This window comes from Panulirus ornatus, chromosome 30 (genome assembly GCF_036320965.1).
Source record: "Panulirus ornatus isolate Po-2019 chromosome 30, ASM3632096v1, whole genome shotgun sequence".
Classification (NCBI taxonomy): Eukaryota; Metazoa; Arthropoda; class Malacostraca; order Decapoda; family Palinuridae; genus Panulirus; species Panulirus ornatus.
This window is the reverse complement of record NC_092253.1, coordinates 8,265,001-8,285,000: the sequence shown is the minus strand read 5'-3', so window position 1 is coordinate 8,285,000 and position 20,000 is coordinate 8,265,001. Positions and strand designations below refer to the sequence as shown.

The following is a 20,000-nucleotide window of genomic DNA, read 5'->3' as shown; positions in this document are numbered from 1 at the left end:
CCCGGCCGGGGTTGTTACACCATCGTGACAGCGCGTTACAGTGACCCGCCTGTGGATGATATCCAGGTATTTCTCCCCATCACCACCATCCCCCCATCTCCCCCCCCCCACACACACACACGCACACACACCATCACCAACACCATCATCTCCAACGCTGCTGGCGTCTGTGTTGGTGTTCAGTTGCAAGGGTGGATGGGTGTGTGTGTGTGTGTGTGTTGGAGAGGGAGGCTCTCTCTCTCTCTCTCTCTCTCTCTCTCTCTCTCTCTCTCTCTCTCTCCACTCGCGTTGGGAAATGAAATGACCTCCCCCCCCCCGTTCGTTTTTAAACAGTCCTGCAGAAGACGAAACACAACTTCAACGCCTCCTCCTCATTCGTGGGGAACAGTGTTTTTTCCCCCCCACCTCGAGTTTGCCCATCCGTCGCTACGTGTGGCATCAGACGAGTTGTAAGTTCCTCCACTCGTGGCTCGCTAGGTCGCAAAGTCTTTTATTTTCTTTTTGGGGTGATTTTGAATTAGCTGTGTTCGATCACCGCCTCCCAACCTTCTCTGGTCGATGGGAAGTTGATTTTAGTTGGCTTTGTCAGGTCTCGTAGGGTTTGTTTCCCAGTGTGGAAATCATTTGGGTAGCTCGTCTTTGTACTCTGTCCATTCTGTCTATGTCCGCCTCTGTACTCTCTCTATTCTTTCTATATCTGCCTTTGTACTCTCTCTCTCTGTTCTGTCTATGTCCGCCTCTGTACTCTCTCTATTCTTTCTATATCTGCCTTTGTACTCTCTCTCTCTGTTCTGTCTATGTCCGCCTCTGTACTCTCTCTATTCTTTCTATGTCTGCCTTTGTACTCTCTCTCTCTCTGTTCTGTCTATGTCCGCCACTGTACTCTCTCCGTTCTATTTCTTTCTTTGTACTCTCTCAATTCTGTCTATGTCTGCCTCTGTACTCTCTCTGTTCTGTCTATGTCTGCCTCTGTACTCTCTCTTCTGTCTATGTCTGTCTCTGTACTCTCTCCGTTCTATGTCCGTCTTTGTACTCTTTCCATTCTATGTCTACCTCTGTACTCTCTCCGTTCTGTGTGTGTCTTTGTACTCTTTCCATTCTATGTCTACCTCTGTACTCTCTCCGTTCTGTGTGTGTCTTTCTTCAAGTAGGCTGACCACAATTGATCACAGTGTTCAAGACTGGGAGAGGCACCAGCGGGTGGTACAGAGTGAGGAAAATTCCCCCCCCCCCCCAAACAAATTCCAAAATCCTTCCTCATGAATCCATGAATTGCATTCAACCCCTTTTTTTTTTATACAGCTGCTGCGCACTGGTTGCTTGGCATTAGGTTACCAGAGATTATTACACCCAAATCCTTTTCCCCCTTTTTTTAACCAAAGCTTTGCAGCTCATGAGAATTGATATTGTAGATTGCCTTTTCATTTTCACTACCAGTATGTAAGACTTTGCGCCTATCGGTTCTGAAATCCATTTGCCACTTGTTAGCCCAGTTCCACCAGTGTCTCTTGTCATTTTCAACCTGCAGGCATTCACTTTCTATAGTAGGGTTATTTGCCATCTTAGATATATCCGCCCATTTAAAGATTGTACAGTGAAGTCCATAATATCATTACTGTTTGAAATGTATGCGAAAGAGAACGGGCCCCAAGATTGCTGCTCCCTGTGGCACACCACTTGTCACGTCCAACCATTTGTTTACAGTCCCTCAACCCCATCTGTATACCAAGTGACTCAAACTTAAGAAGTGAGTAAGCTTTGTTGTGGAACTTCATCGAACGCTAATTCAAAATCTAAGCAGATCACATCTGTTTTGATCATACATGTTGAGGATTTCATTAAAAAAAAAGAAATCAAGACTTGTCAAATATAGGCGATTTCGTGGAAACCCGCTCCCTTCCACCAACCTGGGCCTGGGCGTTTTAAAGTCCTTGTCACACCCCGGAGCCGGGTCCTGCTGGGCTCTTGCCCCGATTTAATTGGCCCCCTGGTAAAAAAGGCCTTTGGGACTCGTTGATTTTATGGGGGTGCGTGTAGCTGTGTTGTGTCGCCGGGGGTAATTGTTGGGTCGTTGAGGCTTAATAGTGTTGGAGAGGTTGTTCTTTTAGTTTATATATATATATATATATATATATATATATATATATATATATATATATATATATATTTCCCTATGAGTCCATGGGGAAATGAAACACGATAAGTTCCCAAGTGCACTTTCGTGTAATAATCACATTATCAGGGGAGATACAAGGAAGAAATATAACTTGATATAAACTTGATATATATATATATATATATATATATATATATATATATATATATATATATATATATATATATATATATATATATATATATATTCCCTTCCTCTTAACCCACGTGAAGCTAACTTCCAACCCTCTTCTTCTCACTTGATTGAAATTGCTGTGTCTCACCCCAGCCCGCCGCCACACACACACACACACCGTGGGCCGCAGACATCACACGGGCCGGCAGCCCGCCTTTCGGAATCCACGATCTTCATCAGCGGAACTGTTTGTACGAAGGCGGTGGCGGCGTGCGGCGGTTCCCCCCCCTCGTCTTGTCCGGCGCGCACTCACTTCCTGCGCATAACACCGGTGGGTGGGTGGGTGGGTCTGGCCGGCTGGAGGAGCATTAGGCCCCCCAGCGTCATGAGTGGCGGGAAGAAACCTAGGTAGGAGGAGGAGGAGCAGGAGCAGGCGGCGGCGCGCGCACACACCCCCGGCCCGGACACTCGATTTGAGTGGGCTCTGATGGCTTATTAAACCCGACTCATGATATTGTGTTGAATTGATTAATTTATCTACATCCTCCATTAGGGTACGCTAAAGCGTATATTTAATTCATAGACATGTAATATTTACGAAAATTGACCCATTGAGTGAAGTAATGTAGAATCAAAGACATTTTTTTTTTTTTTGATCGAACTCTGTAGCTCAAACTGTGTTTATGGTGTCAGGTACAAGATGAAGGAAGGAAGGAAGGAAGGAAAGATTTTTATAAATAAGTTGGTTTTCATTGGGTATTTCCTGGTTTCATGTTAAGTAGTGAGTCTGATGCTGGAGACTTATACTTTACATTGATGAGGCTTATCATATGTACTCCAAGTACATATGTTTGCTGTATGCATATATATATATGTATATATATATATATATATATATGATGTCATCTACGTTTTCTTTTTTTACCTCGTTTTTTCTTTTAGTGATTTTAAGACATTTTTTTAAGTATTCAGTTATTTTTTGTCTGCGTTTTGTTAAATTTCTCGTAGTACGCTACTGAATCTATTTTTCCTATTCATTTTGGTGTTGCAAGTGGCAATGATGATGGTGCTGGTCCCGTGTTTATAATATGTTCAGTTTAATGCCCGAAGAAATTTGCATATGCTCTCACCTGTCGGAGGAACTGGCATATATATATATTTCTACAATATTATGTTATGTTTAATGGTGGGGAGAACTAATGTAGTTTCTGGTCTCAAAGTGTGTATGTGGCCATGGAGTGTTCCATACCCTGGCCCACAGACGTATGCCAAGCGTTCTTTGTTCTTTGTTCTTTGCCAAGTGTTTTAATTCCTTTATTATAATAAGAGATACGTAGTTATCTTTTTTTTAAGTCCCTTGCTGTTAAGGGCAGGGTCTCGCTGTAATGGGAAGTGACACTTTGTGTTGGTGTATATGTTCAATAACCTTGTTTTCGACCAGATATTTTTTTTATTTATAGAAATGTACGTTGGGGTTTTTGTGTGTTAAAAGGGACTATAACCCCAACCCTCTCACCCAACCCCACCCCACCCTTTGAGGCTCATCCTTCACACACACACACACACACACACACACACACTTATACACACACACACATACACACACACACACACACACACACACACACACACACTTATACACACACACACAAAACCCAAAGGCGATCAGCAACAGGTTTACGATTCGCTTTTGTCATTCTTGGCACAGTTAGCTGTGTAAAAGTCATCCACGAATGACGTATTAGCGGGCGTGGGTCTCATGGAGGAGTTTTCGTGTGACGGCGCGAGATGAGTTTCCTTAAGGTGTCGCACGCACGAACGTGCTCTGTTGGGGGGGGGGGGGTAATTCGCACGAACGCAGGCCCCCCCTCTTCTTGTTCTGCGTGGAGGGGGGGGGGAGGGAGATATTCGAACGACCATAGACCCCGTTCGTGTTCTGTGGGGGAGATTGTCTCACGAACATACACACCCCGTTCGTGTTCTCTGCGGGAGAACGACTCACGAAGAGAGACCCCGTTCGTTGTTCGTTCGTGCCTCCCCCAAGGAGGGGTTTTTACTGTTAGCAGATGTGAAGCAGGTGTTCCCATTGCATCTTAAGCGCTGGCTATTTTCATGTCACCTCCTGGTGCAAGTTCGCCTCTCGGGTCTAGCTTTTGTCTGTAATTTTATATTCGTCTTTAAATTCGTAGGGTCATTATCACCATCAACGGCAAGATCATGATCTTCATATAATTACTATTACTTTCTAGAGCTATTTAGCGTCTGGCACGAAAGGGCAACGTTTCCAGCACACGGTGGTAAACACGACCAAGCTTGCGGTATCCCAAACGTTTCCAGCGCACGGGAAGTAACCGGTGGTAAACCTGCCCAGCGCACGGGAAGTAACCGGTGGTAAACCTGCCCAGCGCACGGGAAGTAACCGGTGGTAAACCTGCCCAGCGCATGGGAAGTAACCGGTGGTAAACCTGCCCAGCGCACGGGAAGTAACCGGTGGTAAACTTGCCCAGCGCACGGGAAGTAACCGGTGGTAAACCTGCCCAGCGCACGGGAAGTAACCGGTGGTAAACTTGCCCAGCGCACGGGAAGTAACTGGTGGTAAACCTGCCCAGCGCACGGGAAGTAACCGGTGGTAAACTTGCCCAGCGCATGGGAAGTAACCGGTGGTAAACCTGCCCAGCGCACGGGAAGTAACCCGTGGTAAACCTGCCCAGCGCACGGGAAGTAACCGGTGGTAAACTTGCCCAGCGCACGATATTATCAGCGCCTTGGTGGCTGGCCTGTGTGGTCTGGGTCGGGTTAATGTTTGATTTATCAGCTTGTGTGTGGCTGCGGGGGGGCGGGGCGGGGCGTGGCCCGGTGATCCGTCATGATTATCGGTCAATCAGACGTTGACACATCCCTCTAAAGACCCCCCCAGCTGCCTCCTGATTGGTCCGTTGGCTAGTGTGGGGTGGGGCTTGCTCGTGGATGGGCGCTGACCAATCCCGCAGCGGATCAGTATCATTGGTTAAGAAATTACGGCATTTATTAATAGCTATTAAAGAGCTAGGTCGGAAAACCAGATTGTTATGAATCTTTTATAAATAACTTGTCTAGACTATATATATATATATATATATATATATATATATATATATATATATATATATATATATATATATTTATATATATATATATATATATATATATATATATATATATATATATATATATAAACATATAGGGTCATTTATATATGTTTTCAGTGAATATGTTGCTATAAATGACGTATATACACTGTAAATCATAAGATAAATGGCTGTATGAATAAAAACAAAAAAGAAACGTTTATTTTTTTTTCGTCTAAGTTCGTAAATCACAATTACCAATAGTTTGTGGACCGTGTCTTAATCTAGCGTTCATGATCGTCAGGCAAACACCTACGTTGTCTCTTGTGAATGGAAATCAGTTCTGTGTGTGTGTGTGTGTGTGTGTGTGTGTGTGTAGTGGCGCCACAGCCCTCGGCCCAGCGTGTCGTACCGCACCACAATAATAACAAAGTTGCAGCCGCCGCCGAGATGAACTGTGGCGGATGATTAATTGACAAGGTCGCCTTAGGGAACACATCTTATATTTTTATATGTATTTTATATATACTTTGATCAATCGTGCTGTTTAGGGAGGCGTGTTAGTGTGTGTGTGTGTGTGTGTGTCTGTTTGAGGGGGGTAGTTAATTCATAGGGTATATTTTTATATATATTTTATATATATACTTTGATCAAACGTGCTGTTTAGGGAAGTGTGTGTTGTGTGTGTGTGTGTGTGTGTGTGTGTTGGGGGGGAGGGAGGAAGGGTGGAGGGGGGTAGTTAAATTCCCCCTGGTGGTTAAATGGTTAAACACACGCTGCACACGCCCAGGGGGGAGCAGTAAGTAGCAAGTCTATTTTTTTAAGATAGATAGATTTGACCTGGGTAGTAAAAGTTAAACCTTCTCCCGTTTTCTTTTATGTGTCTTAAAAGCATCTTTCCCTCCTCGCTCTTTAACAACACCACCCAGCTTGAAGGAACAGTGTTGGCTCACTTACCCAGCGCCATTAACACGCCACTTAACACTGCCACAGACTAAACAAATGCATCAATTTAAAGAATAAAAAAAAAAGATAGAAAGATAGAAAGGAAGGAAGGAAGGAAGAATTGGGCCAGCCTCAAAGGCATAGCATAGCACACCTCTGAGGGTATATTAGCCTGTGTTTAACATAGCACACCTCTGAGGGTGTGTATAGCCTGTGTTTAACATAGCACACCTCTGAGGGTATATTAGCCTGTGTTTAACATAGCACACCTCTGAGTGTAGCCTGTGTTTAACATAGCACACCTCTGAGGGTGTATATAGCCTGTGTTTAACATAGCACACCTCTGAGTGTAGCCTGTGTTTAACATAGCACACCTCTGAGGGTGTATATAGCCTGTGTTTAACATAGCACACCTCTGAGGGTGTATATAGCCTGTGTTTAACATAGCACACCTCTGAGGGTGTATATAGCCTGTGTTTAACATAGCACACCTCTGAGTGTAGCCTGTGTTTAACATAGCACACCTCTGAGTGTAGCCTGTGTTTAACATAGCTTAGAAAATGCCAACAAGTTTAAGACATCTGAGGGGGATTACACAGGCAGTAATCATCCCGGGATAATCTCTGTAAATCCGGGATTACAGGAACATGTTTGGTTCAATCCCGACCAAGGAGAGGCGTCTTGGCCTGCCGTGAATCATCACCCCCCCTTGGCCTGCCGTGAATCATCACCCCCCCTTGGCCTGCCGTGAATCACCCCCTTGGCCTGCCGTGAATCATCCCTTGGCCTGCCGTGAATCACCCCCTTGGCCTGCCGTGAATCATCACCCCCCCCCCCTTGGCCTGCCGTGAATCACCCCCCCCCTTGGCCTGCCATGAATCATCACCCCCCCCCCCTTGGCCTGCCGTGAATCATCCCCCTTGGCCTGCCGTGAATCATCACCCCTTGGCCTGCCGTGAATCACCCTTATGGGGCTCCGGGGGAAATAAAGAACTATACCTTTAGTGTCACGTTGAAGTAAAGGTGCAAGATCACGAGCAATAAAGTGCCATACTTCTCTCTCTCTCTCTCTCTCTCTGTGTACGGACCAATAGCCACTAGAGAGCTGTGTGGGGTTAGGGGGGGAGGGAATGTAGACGTGAAACATACGTCCGCCCACGGTGGGCTTTTTGTAGACATGGAGGGAGAGGGGACGTCACTGTGTGTGTGTGTGTGTGTGTGTGTGTGATGAATTTCATGCAGGTAATTGAACCCTCCTCGTTTACCTTAGCCTAGGCTTCAGTACGAAGGAGAGGCAGGCAGGTACTGGGAGGAACTCAATGTGTACGTGTGTAGATGAGGAGTGTGAGTTAGGCTGAACGCTGGCCATGTTGAACGCTAGTGATGCTGAACGCTGGCCGTGTCGAACGCTGGCCATGTCGTACGCTGGTTATTATTGAACGATGACCATGTCTAATGCTGGCCATGTTTAACGCTAGGCCATGTTGGACGCTGATTATGCTGAACGCTGGCCATGTCGAACGCTGGCCATGATGAACGCTGGCCATGTCGAACGCTGGCCATGCTGAACGCTGGCCATGTTGAAGCTAGTCCACATCACTGACGGGTGGCAGTGCTTCCTCCTCCCGTGTATTTAAAGAAAAAAGATAGACGCCGTATTACCTTGTAACTCCCGTATCAATAATCTAATTGACCTTATTATCATACGTATATAATTGCTCTCTCTCTCTCTCTCTCTCTCTCTCTCTCTCTCTCTCTCTCTCTCTCTCTCTCTCTCTCTCTCTCTCGTGACGTCACGTCTCAAACACCATCCCCCCCTCCAAACTAGCCAATTGTATTGTTTGAGAAGATTGTTGGTGGCGGCAGAGCGCATTGTTGCCGGTGACGTCACGCCCTGTCGTCTGCTGTGCCCTGTGTCAACAACCACTGGCCGGTAAAGGTCATCTCTGCCTGCACTGCTGTGGGACGAACGACCTACCGTGACCCCCCCAGTGGTGTGATGATGCTTCATCGTCTTGACCTGTGTGTATGTGTGTGTGTGTGTGTGTGTGTGTGTGTGTGTGTGTGTGTGTGTACTATATATGTATATGTGGAAATAACAGGGTACATATGTGTCTTTTTTCTACATGTTTCTTTTTCTTTTCTTACTCCAAGCTGATAATGAATTTCACACACACACACACACACACACACACACACACACACACACATATATATATATATATATATATATATATATATATATGTGTGTGTGTGTGTGTGTGTGTGTGTGTGTGTGTGTGTGTGTTGTATTATACTTTGTCGCTGTCTCCCGCGTTAGCGAGGTAGCGCAAGGAAACAGACGAAAGAAGAATGGCCCAATCCCCCCACAATACACATGTATATACATACACGTCCACACACGCACATATACATACCTATACATTTCAACGTATACATATATATATATACATACACAGACATATACATTTATACACAAGCACATGATTCATACTTGCTGCCTTTATCCATTCCCGTCGCCAGTGTAAGGATATGACCACTGGTTAATACAATGTAACATTAGTGACTGGTTCTCATGTGTGGTGAACGCTGGCCACACCACTGAATGGTAATACTTTTTTGTTAGGGAGATGGACGGTGATGGTGTGGGATGCCGTATTGTTGTCTGTCTGTCTGTATGTATGTCCGTCCATCTGCTGTTTGTCCGTCCGTCTGTTAGTCTGTCCGTCCGTCCAACCGTCTGTCTGTTAGTCTGTCCGTTCGTCCGTCCATCCATCCATCCGTCCGTCCGTCCGTTCGCCCGTCCGTCCATCCGTTCGTCCGTCCATCCATCCATCCAACCATCCATCCATCCATCCATCCATCCGTCCGTCCGTCCATCCGTTCGTCCATCCATCCATCCATCCGTCCGTCCATTCGTCCGTCCATCCATCCATCCGTCCGTCCGTCCGTCAGTCCGACCGTCCGTCCGTCCGATTACAGGTCATTTCCCCCAGGACAATTGGGCATCACCTGGTACTCCGAGTCTGTTATACTCTGGTATGACAATCGTCTGGAGGTAAACAAAGACCGGTATTGATATTTTGGAGGTCAAAGGTCAAGGGTCACTTGCGCCTTTTTTTTTTGGGGGGGGGGGGCTCAATTTGGAGATGGTTTTGTTTTTCTACGCGATAGTTCAAGGTCATTAGGAGGGGAGGAGGGGGTCTTGGCATGAGTGAGAGTCACGGGACAGAAAAGGTCACTGATGACTCGGACGTCAAGGGGTCAGAGGTCACTGACACACTGATAGATGATGTCATGTCGGCACAGTAACTTCTGCTGGATAGATATGATGAAGACTTCTCCTGGGGACAAGGAGAAGCCCTTTGTAATTGTCTTCAAAAGGGGTCAGAGGTCAGGATCTGGGGCACAGTTGTAATATATTTTGTCTACTCAACAATGTCTCTGGTTCACCTGGATGGATCTCGTGGAGAGTCTATTGGTCAAAACGACCCAATGTCAGGATTCCAATTTTCATTACGTATGTGAAATATCTAAAAAAAAAAAAGTATTATTATTATTATTATTATTATTATTAATTATTATTATTATTATTATTATTATTATTATTATTATTAGTGGGAATCACCGTTTATTCATGCATTAATCATTTGGTTATCAGTATATGATAAACGTTATGATAACAAGGATTTGTGATGTTATATAAGCACTTCGTAGTTTGAGAGTCGCTGTGCTGGGTCGTAACACACATTCAAGACTTAAAAAGTAAATACGATTATTTCGTATGTCTTTTTTTTTTTTGAAGGTGTAATGTATTAACGGATGTGTACGAATCAAAACATTGGGACGACCTGGGACGACCTGGATTACGTTGTTTGAGGAGGGGGGCTATGTGTGTGTGTGTGTGTGTGTGTGCAAGGCTGGAAATGTGAGTGAGGGAAGATGGTGATCGCCTCTGGACGACATTACGACCCTTAGGAACGGCGCCACACGACCCCCTTTGGGCGCAGAAGGTACGACGAGCCTTGGGTGTATCATCGTCGTCCAGAGGTCGTGGTCGAGGGTCGAACCCTTCGTGCGTGTGAATGGTCGTACAGTCGTTCCGCCTGCCCAGCGTGACATAATGGGTCGTTTGGGCTTTTAAGGTCATTCATCGACAAGGGACTTAATCAGGGCCATCAGTGTACAGCTACGGTGGGTCATTGATGATATGGGTGAAGAGTACGTGGCTAGGGAGGGGTCATTGATGATATGGGTGAAGGGTACGTGGCTAGGGTGGGTCATTGATGATATGGGTGAAGGGTACGTGGCTAGGGTGGGTCATTGATGATATGGGTGAAGGGTACGTAGCTAGGGAGGGGTCATTGATGATATGGGTGAAGGGTACGTGGCTAGGGTGGGTCATTGATGATATGGGTGAAGGGTACGTGGCTACGGAGGGTAGGTGGAGGGCACAATACATGGAGGTAGGAAGGACGAGGCAGTGTCGGTGCCGGACCACTTCGCACGGACCTTGGGGGTCTGCGTGGTCTGTGTATCTACGTCTGTAACTCTCTCTCTCTCTCTTTCTCTCTCTCTCAGATATATATATATATATATATATATATATATATATATATATATATATATATATATATATATATATATATATATATATATCCCTGGGGATAGGGGAGAAAGAATACTTCCCACGTATTCCCTGCGTGTCGTAGAAGGCGACTAAAAGGGAAGGGAGCGGGGGGCTGGAAATCCTCCCCTCTCTTTTTTTTTTTTTTTTTTTTTTTTTTTTTCCAAAAGAAGGAACAGAGAAGAGGTCCAGGTGAGGATATTCCCTCAAAGGCCCAGTCCTCTGTTCTTAACGCTACCTCGCTATCGCGGGAAATAGCGAATAGTATGAAAAAAAAAAAAAAAAAAAAAAAAAAATATATATATATATATATATATATATATATATATATATATATATATATATATATATATATATGTATATATTCCTATGATTCCACGGAATATATATGGCGTCCTAGCTTACGTCTCTTCGTTTTATATCAACTGACTGTTATATTTCTCTCTTGTGCCTCCCCCGATGATGTGACTATTACACGAAAGTGCACTCGGGAAGTTTATCGCGCTTTATTTTCCCCGTGGACTCATAGGAATATACTTTATATATATATATATATATATATATATATATATATATATATATATATATATATATATATATATATATATGTATATGTATGTATGTATGTATACGTGCGTAAGAATACATGTGCTGGTGTTTAGCGACAGTATACATGGGCGCACTCGTGTGTGTGTGTGTGTGTGTGTGTGTGTCGTCACTGAAATACCCTCCGACGTCTTTTTGGAAGTAGAGCAGAGATGTGATAACTGTGTTCGTGGCCTTGACTCCGGCTTCGCTAAAATTAACCAAACCAAACCCCCCCCCCCCCCCCCCCCCCGTGTATATAACCTCCCGCCCTCACTGCATATGAAAAATTCTTAAACCCCCCCACCTCTCTCTCTCTCTCTCTCTCTCTCTCTCTCTCTCTCTCTCTCTCTCTCTCTCTCTCTCTCTCTCTCTCTCCCAGACGCCTTGGAATACCTCAGGCCGTACGGATATATACCCACAATAATGACACGGATTTAGCGCAGGCGGGCGGGCGGGCGGGCAGGCTCCCCCCCAGTCGTACGTGGACAAGGTCACTGCGCCAGACCTTGGTGCAGGGAAACGGAGGCGTGAACGTTTCGCTTGGCGAGAGGGTTCTCTCCTTTGATGTTTATTATTACCGCTTGTCGTCCTGGCCCGCCTGGTGCTGCTGCTGCTAGCTAGCTAGCTACCTACCTACTGCTGCTAGCTAGCTACCTACCTACTGCTGCTAGCTACTGCTGCTGCTTCTAGCTAGCTACCTACTGCTGCTGCTAGCTAGCTACCTACCTACTGCTGCTGCTGTTAGCTAGCTACCTGCTGCTGCTAGCTAGCTACCTACTGCTGCTAGCTAGCTACCTACTGCTGCTAGCTAGCTACCTACTGCTGCTAGCTAGCTACCTACTGCTGCTAGCTAGCTAGCTACCTACCTACTGCTGCTAGCTAGCTACCTGCTGCTGCTAGCTAGCTAGCTACCTACCTACTGCTGCTAGCTAGCTAGCTAGCTACTGCTGCTAGCTAGCTACCTACTGCTGCTAGCTAGCTAGCTACCTACTGCTGCTAGCTAGCTACCTACTGCTGCTGCTTTTAGCTAGCTACCTGCTGCTGCTAGCTAGCTACCTACTGCTGCTGCTAGCTAGCTACCTACTGCTGCTAGCTAGCTACCTACTGCTGCTGCTAGCTAGCTACCTACCTACTGCTGCTGCTGCTGCTAGCTAGCTACCTACTGCTGCTGCTGCTGCTAGCTAGCTATCTACTCCTGCTGCTGCTGCTAGCTAGCTACCTACTCCTGCTGTTGCTGCTGCTAGCTACCTACTGCTGCTGCTGCTAGCTACCTACTGCTGCTGCTGCTAGCTACCTACTGCTGCTGCTGCCCCTCCTACTACTGCTAGCAAGCTGTTGCTGCACCTCCCGCTGCTCCTTCTGCTAGCAAGCTGCTGCTGTTGCCCCTCCTGCTGCTACCTACTAGCTGCTACTAGCTAGCTGCTACTAGCCAGCTCCGCCAACCCTTCGCCCTTATTATGGCCAGCCAGCCAGCCCCTTTAGAGGGGAGCGGGGGGGGGGGGGCTACCTAGCCGCCCCCTCTCTCCCCATCTTTCCCTCCGCCCTTGCTGTGGTTCCCTCCTCCTCCCTCCGTCCCCAAGGGCGTTATAGGGGTCTTTGACCTTAGTTTGTCCAGCCCTCCCCCCGCCCTTACTGCTTATAGCCCTCGCGCCCTTAGTGTGTGTGTCCAGCTCCCTGCCCTTAATCTGTTCAACCCCTTGCCCTTACTGTCTCCAGCCCCTAGCCCTTTAATCTGTCCAGCCCCCTTATCTTGATAGTGTCCAACCCGCCTTATTTGACCAGATGGCATCCTAGCTTACGTCTCTTCGTTGTATATCAACTGACTTTTATATTTCTCTCTTGTGTCTCCCCTGATGATGTGATTATGACACGAAAGTGCACTTGGGAACTTATCGTGTTTCACTTTCCCCCGTGGACTCATAGGAATATATATATATATATATATATATATATATATATGTGTGTGTGTGTGTGTGTGTGTGTGTGTGTGTGTTTCTGGTTGTAAGTATGTAAAACTACAACTTTAATACCATTGGGTCCTACAACAGGTTGCCTTCCGATACGTCCGTGCCGGATAATCGGGAGGGCGATGCGGTCTGCCTCTCCTCCTTCCTCCACCTCCTTTAATCCGCTCCCTTGGCGTAAACAGCGTCCAGAGTTCCCCCCGTTGGACGGCCCTCGCCCTGTTGTGGCCACTCAACAGTGGCCGATACCAACGCATTAGACCCGCGCGTCACTCCTGTTGTCCCGTTGGCCAGGCCTGTGTACTGTGTGTGTGTGTGTGTGTGTGTGTGTGTGTGTGTGTGCCACCATCACCTCCTCCTCCTCCTCCTCCTCCTCCTCCTCCGCCACGCCGCTACCTTTGAAGCGCCACACCAGATAACCCCGCGTCCGAACCCGCCCGCTGGCTCTGGCTTGGCCCAGCAAAAGAGGTCTGTTGGACTCTGAGCCTCCCTCTCCCACCACCACCACACCGTCTTCACACAACTGACACGGAAATGTTTGTGGTACAAATGCACGTTTAATTTCCTTTTATATATATATATATATATATATATATATATATATATATATATATATATATATATATATATATATATATATATATATATTGGGTGATTATGGAGGTAATTGGTGCCATCTCTAATAACCTGATTATACGAAGGAATGTGTTGATGTGTAGTATGAGAGGGGGGGAAGGGAGGAAGTATACGTACCTGTGTAGTATAAGGGAGGGGGGGAAGCGTGTGTATACCTGTGTAGTGTAAGGAAGGGAGGCAGGTGTACGCCCTCGTCTGGAGTATGGGCTGCCTCACACCTGATGGTAGACATGTGGGTGACGGACGTACAGATGGACGTACAGACGGACGGAGAGAGAGAGAGAGAGAGAGAGAGAGAGAGAGAGAGAGAGAGAGAGAGAGAGAGAGAGAGAGACAGCTTCACAGACGCCGCCAGACGTACTTACTGACGCAGGGAGACGTGGAAGACGCGCGTCTGTTCAGGAGGTATGGTAGATTGTGGCGTGTGTGGCCCCGCTCCACCTCCACCGACGTCTCACATCAGAGACCTGACACCAGCCAGTCTTGGATTCTCTGCTGCTTTAAGCATGTATATATATATATATATATATATATATATATATATATATATATATATATATATATATATATATATATATATATATATACTTTGTTATATTATATATATATATATTTTTTTTTCATACTATTCGCCATTTCCCGCGTTAGCGAGGTAGCGTTAAGAACAGAGGACTGGACCTTTGAGGGAATATCCTCACTTGGCCCCTTTCTCTGTTCCTTCACTAGGAAAACCAAAAACGAGAGGGGAGGATTTGCAGCCCCCCCGCTCCCTCCCCTTTTAGCTCGCCTTCTACGACACGCAGGGAATACGTGGGAAGTATTCTTTCTCCCCTTTCCCCAGGTATATATATATATATATATATATATATATATATTATATATATATACATACTAAGAAACCCAGAGTGATTTTTATGTCAGCCCGTGCTGACTTATGGTCAGTAACGCTAACCATTGCACTCCTGTGACCCAGTGTGTGTGTATGTGTGTATGTGTGTGCATAAGAGAGACATATAAACAATGAGATGAGATGGGTTTGCATGGATAGCAGATGTCTTCCCTCTTTGCCGCACACCCCTCCACTTCACACCTGTGGCCAGCGGGCAGGTGTTGAGAGAGCGCCCCCTTGTATTCACACACACACACACACACACACACACACGCAAACACCTGTCCACCCTTCCCTCCTCCTCCTCCTAACCCCCTCCCTCCGCACTCCCTCCTCTCTCTCTCCCTCCCTCCCTCCCTCCCTCCGCCCTATATAGCGGCCACACCCGGTGGCTGTGGGTAGGTGTTCCCTCCCTCCCGGTGTGAACACCTGTGTTCGTCCAGCCTTCCCTCCCTCCCTCCCTCCCTCCCTCCATCCATCCATCCCTCCCTCCGTAGCGTCCTCATCTACCGCTTACATACAACTCGGGTTTTCTAAATTCCCCGATATCGCTGGCGAAACAGACCTTACAGGGCCAGTGCGTGTGAGGAGGGCCCTAGGAAATGAGGCGTGTATGAGAGGGAGGGATCGGGGGAGGGAAGGAGGGGGAAGGAAATAATGATATCCCCCTCTTCCCTCCCTCCCTCACAAACACACACACACACACACACACACACACACACACACACACACACACATACACACACACACACACACACACACACACACACACACACACACACACACATACACACACACACACACACACACACACACATACACACACACTCGGTATGTGCTTTGTCCCCCTCTACCCCCTCCCCCTACCCCCTTCCCCTTCCCTCATGACCCCTTCCCTCATGACCCCTTCCCCTTCCCTCATGACCCCTTAATCCACCCCCCCCCCCAGGAAGGGGGTGGAGGGGGGGCTCCACCCCCCCACCAGGAAGGGTGAGGAAGGGGGGTGGGGGGGGACCCTGAAGATGAGGCCTTGGATATGACAAGTTTGGTTATCCTCTTGACCACCTGACGTAGCCTAGGGTTTGGCTAGGGTAGACAACCTAGGCTAGGCTTGGCTAGGGCAGACACCCTTACCTAGGCTAGGCTAGGGTAGACAACCTTACCTAGGCTAGGCTAGGGTAGACACCCTTACCTAGGCTAGGCTAGGGTAGACGACCTTACCTAGGCTAGGCTAGGGTAGACACCCTTACCTCGCCTACGTTAGGTAGACAACCTTACCTAGGCTAGGCTATATAGGCTAGGTTAGGGTAAACAACCTTACTTAGGCTAGACAACCTTGCCTAGGCTAGGCTATAGGCTAGGCTAGGCAACCTTACCTAGGCTAGGCTATAGGGTAAGGCTTTGTATTGCACTGTCGTCAACTGACGTGTGCTATATAGATGGACAGAAGGCTGGGACAGGAAACAGAATACATCTATGTATATCATCAACAGAATACATCTATGTATATCATCAACAGAATACATCTATGTATATCATCAACAGAATACATCTATGTATATCATCAACAGAATACATCTATCTATATCATCAACAGAATACATCTATGTATATCATCAACAGAATACATCTATGTATATCATCAACAGAATACATCTATGTATATCATCAACAGAATACATCTATGTATATCATCCACAGAATACATCTATGTATATCATCAACAGAATACATCTATCTATATCATCAACAGAATACATCTATGTATATCATCAACAGAATACATCTATGTATATCATCAACAGAATACATCTATGTATATCATCAACAGAATACATCTATGTATATCATTAACAACAAAAGTTTTTATATTAGATTTGTAGCACATTGTGGGCCCCTCCCCCCCCTCCCACTTCTCTCCTCTCCCAGTATAATCTAGTACTCTCCCATCTCCCACAGGCCCGGTACGCCACCCTCCCAGTACAACCCGGTACTCACCCGTCTCCCAGTATAACCTCCCATCTCCCAGTATAACCTCCCATCTCCCAGTATAACCTCCCATCTCCCAGTATAACCTCCCATCTCCCAGTATAACCTCCCATCTCCCAGTATAACCTCCCATCTCCCACTATAATAACCCGGTACTCTGCCGTCTCCCACAGGCCCGGTACGCCATCGAGCGAGGGGCGACCGCGCTGCTGGTGGACATAGACGGTCTGGTGTCTGCACAAGAGGAGCTGTTTGACGACCCCCCCTCCAAGGACGTGCTCAAGCGACCCCTGGTGGTGCTCCTGCCAGCCCAGGCCAGGAAGCTCTACAGCTTTATCATGTGAGTCTCTCTCTCTCTCTCTGGGGGCGGGGCCCCAGCTCTACCGGGGCGGGGGGGCCCCCAGCTCTACCGGGAGGAGGGATGGCTCTAGCCCCGTTGGGAAGCTAGAAGGAGGGGGTAGGGGTTTACTGTGGGTCTGGAGCTCTACATGAGTCTCTCTCTCTGGGGGAGGGGTGGGCTCAGCTCTACCGGGGGGGGATTGTTCTAGCCTCTGTGGGAAGCTCTACGGTAGGGGGGTAGGGGTTTACTGTGGATCTGGAGCTCTACATGAGTCTCTCTCTCTGGGTGGGCCCAGCTCTACCGGGGGGGGATTGCTCTAGCCTCTGTGGGAAGCTCTACGGGGCGGGGAGGAAGGGGTTACTGTGGATCTGGAGCTCTACAAGGGGGGAGGTATAGTCTTCGAGTTCCTATGGCCTTAATGGGAAGCTCTCTGGGGTTACTGCGGGTTCTGAGCTCGAAGGGAGGCTCTCTGGGGGTACTGCGGGTCCTGGGCTCTAAAGGGAAGCTCTCTGGGGGTACTATGGGTCCTGAGCTCTAAGTGAAGCTCTTTGGGGGGTACTGCGGGTCCAGAGCTCTACAGGGGTGGGGGGTAGTGTAGAGCTCGCTGGGGGATACTATTGGCCTTAAGCTCTACGGGTGCATGCGTAGCTCTATAGCCGTACTTGTTGCCCAGTTCTCTGGGGCTTCTGTGGAGCTCTACCCCTGGTGACCGGCTCTAAAGCGGGGGGGGAGGGGTTGCGAGGCTCTCTAGGACTAGGATAGAGTCTAGAGCTTCTCCTAGATGTCTCTAGGATAGTGTCTGACTAGCCAGCTGGGGGATTAATGTGTAGATGAAAGGTTTGTTGTGGTGCGTGTGTGTGTGTGTCTGTGAGTGTGTGTGTGTGTGTCTGTGAGTGTGTGTGTGTGTCTGTGTGTGTCTGTGTCTGTGTGTGTGTGTGTGTGTGTGTCTGTGTGTGTACGATTTCCATTTACTCTGTGTTTTTTTTTTTTTTTTTTGAGAATATTTACCCTCGGTGACTCAAGCATTGATATCATACGTCCATTCTCTCTCTCTCTCTCTCTCTCTCTCTCTCTCTCTCTCTCTCTCTCTCTCTCTCTCTCTCTCTCTCTCTCTCTATCTATCTATCTATCTATCTATTTATCTATCTATCTATCTCCCATGTAGGAAATGATAATTTCTTTGAGTCACACATCATTTTCTTTTTATCTATTTACATGCTCTTCTCTTATCTATTTACAAGCTGTTCTGTCCCCCCCCCCAACTTCCCCTCCTTATCGAGGTAGTTGACGGGGAACAAATGAATGCTGGAACGACCATTGACCCCAGCCCCCCCCCCCCCCCCCCATATATACCACCCCAGGCGTTACGTGTTCTGTACCAGACCCAGGAGGTCACACCACCTCCATAGCCGACCCAGAGAGAGGCCATTCCCTCGTGGTTCCCCCCCTCTACCTCCCCCTTCCCCCCTTCCCCCTTTGACCCCCCCTTCATACGCCCTGGTTCCGCCCATTGACGCCCCGTCGCCCCCCGCATGCCGCACGAATCCAATTTCTTTCTATCCCGCGCATGCCTGTTGCCCTCCTGAATCTTCCAAGAGGGGGAGGAGGGGGGCCTCCTCCCTCGATGTGTAACCCCTCCCCCCCCAAGCCTCCAAAGCCTCCATCACTCCATTCCAACCATCTCCATCTTCGCCTGCCTCCCTTCACTTCTCCCCTTCCTTCCTTCCTTCCTTCCCCCTCCCCAACCCACCTCTTCCATCGTTCTCCTACTTCCATCCTTCTTTCACCCACCCCCTTCCATCTTTCTTTCATCCACCCCCCTTCCATCCTTCCTTCATCCACCCCCCTTCCATCCTTCCTTCATCCACCCCCCTTCCATCCTTCCTTCATCCACCCCCCTTCCATCCTTCCTTCATCCACCCCCTTCCATTCTTCATTCACTTCATGACCAGCGGTCGTGAGGGCACGTACCCAAGGGAGAGAGACTGTCTGTCTGTGTGTGTGTAACATGATCTGGTAGTTACTGGTAGTTATCTTCTTCCTTGCTCGTTAAGGAGGGAGGGGGGGGAGGGGGGAGGGGTGTTGGTGTGTAAAGTGGTTGTTAGCAGCAGCCGCCATCTTGTGTGGTGAGAGAACGGTTGTTTTGAGAGAGAGAGAGAGAGAGAGAGAGAGAGCGAGAGAGAGAGAGAGAGAGAGAGAGAGAGAGAGAGAGAGAGAGAGAGAGAGAGAGAGAGAGTTAAGACAGTAAGTCAAGAATAATTGCACACAGCAAAAAGATATACGTTCAGTTTATATATATATATATATATATATATATATATATATATATATATATATATATATATATATATATATATATATATATGTATATATATATATATATATATATATATATATATATATATATATATATATATATATATATATATATATTCCTATGAGTCCACGGGGAAAATGAAACACGATAAGTTCCCAAGTGCACTTTCGTGTAATAATCACATCATCAGGGGAGACACAAGAGAGAAGTATGTGATGATTGTGATTATTACACGAAAGTGCACTTGGGAACTTTTCGTGTTTCATTTCCCCCGTGGACTCATAGGAATATATATATATATATATATA

General features: G+C 47.2%; 1 protein-coding gene across 1 annotated transcript in view; it reads left to right on the top strand.

The window, feature by feature from the left end:
* Nucleotides 1-20,000, top strand: part of LOC139758381 (uncharacterized) — a 157,143-nt gene that overhangs the window by 101,102 nt on the left and 36,041 nt on the right. The window contains exon 3 of the mRNA XM_071679695.1: nucleotides 17,209-17,375. Within this exon, the coding sequence (XP_071535796.1) occupies nucleotides 17,209-17,375 (167 nt within the window). The remainder of the gene's footprint in view (nucleotides 1-17,208; nucleotides 17,376-20,000) is intronic.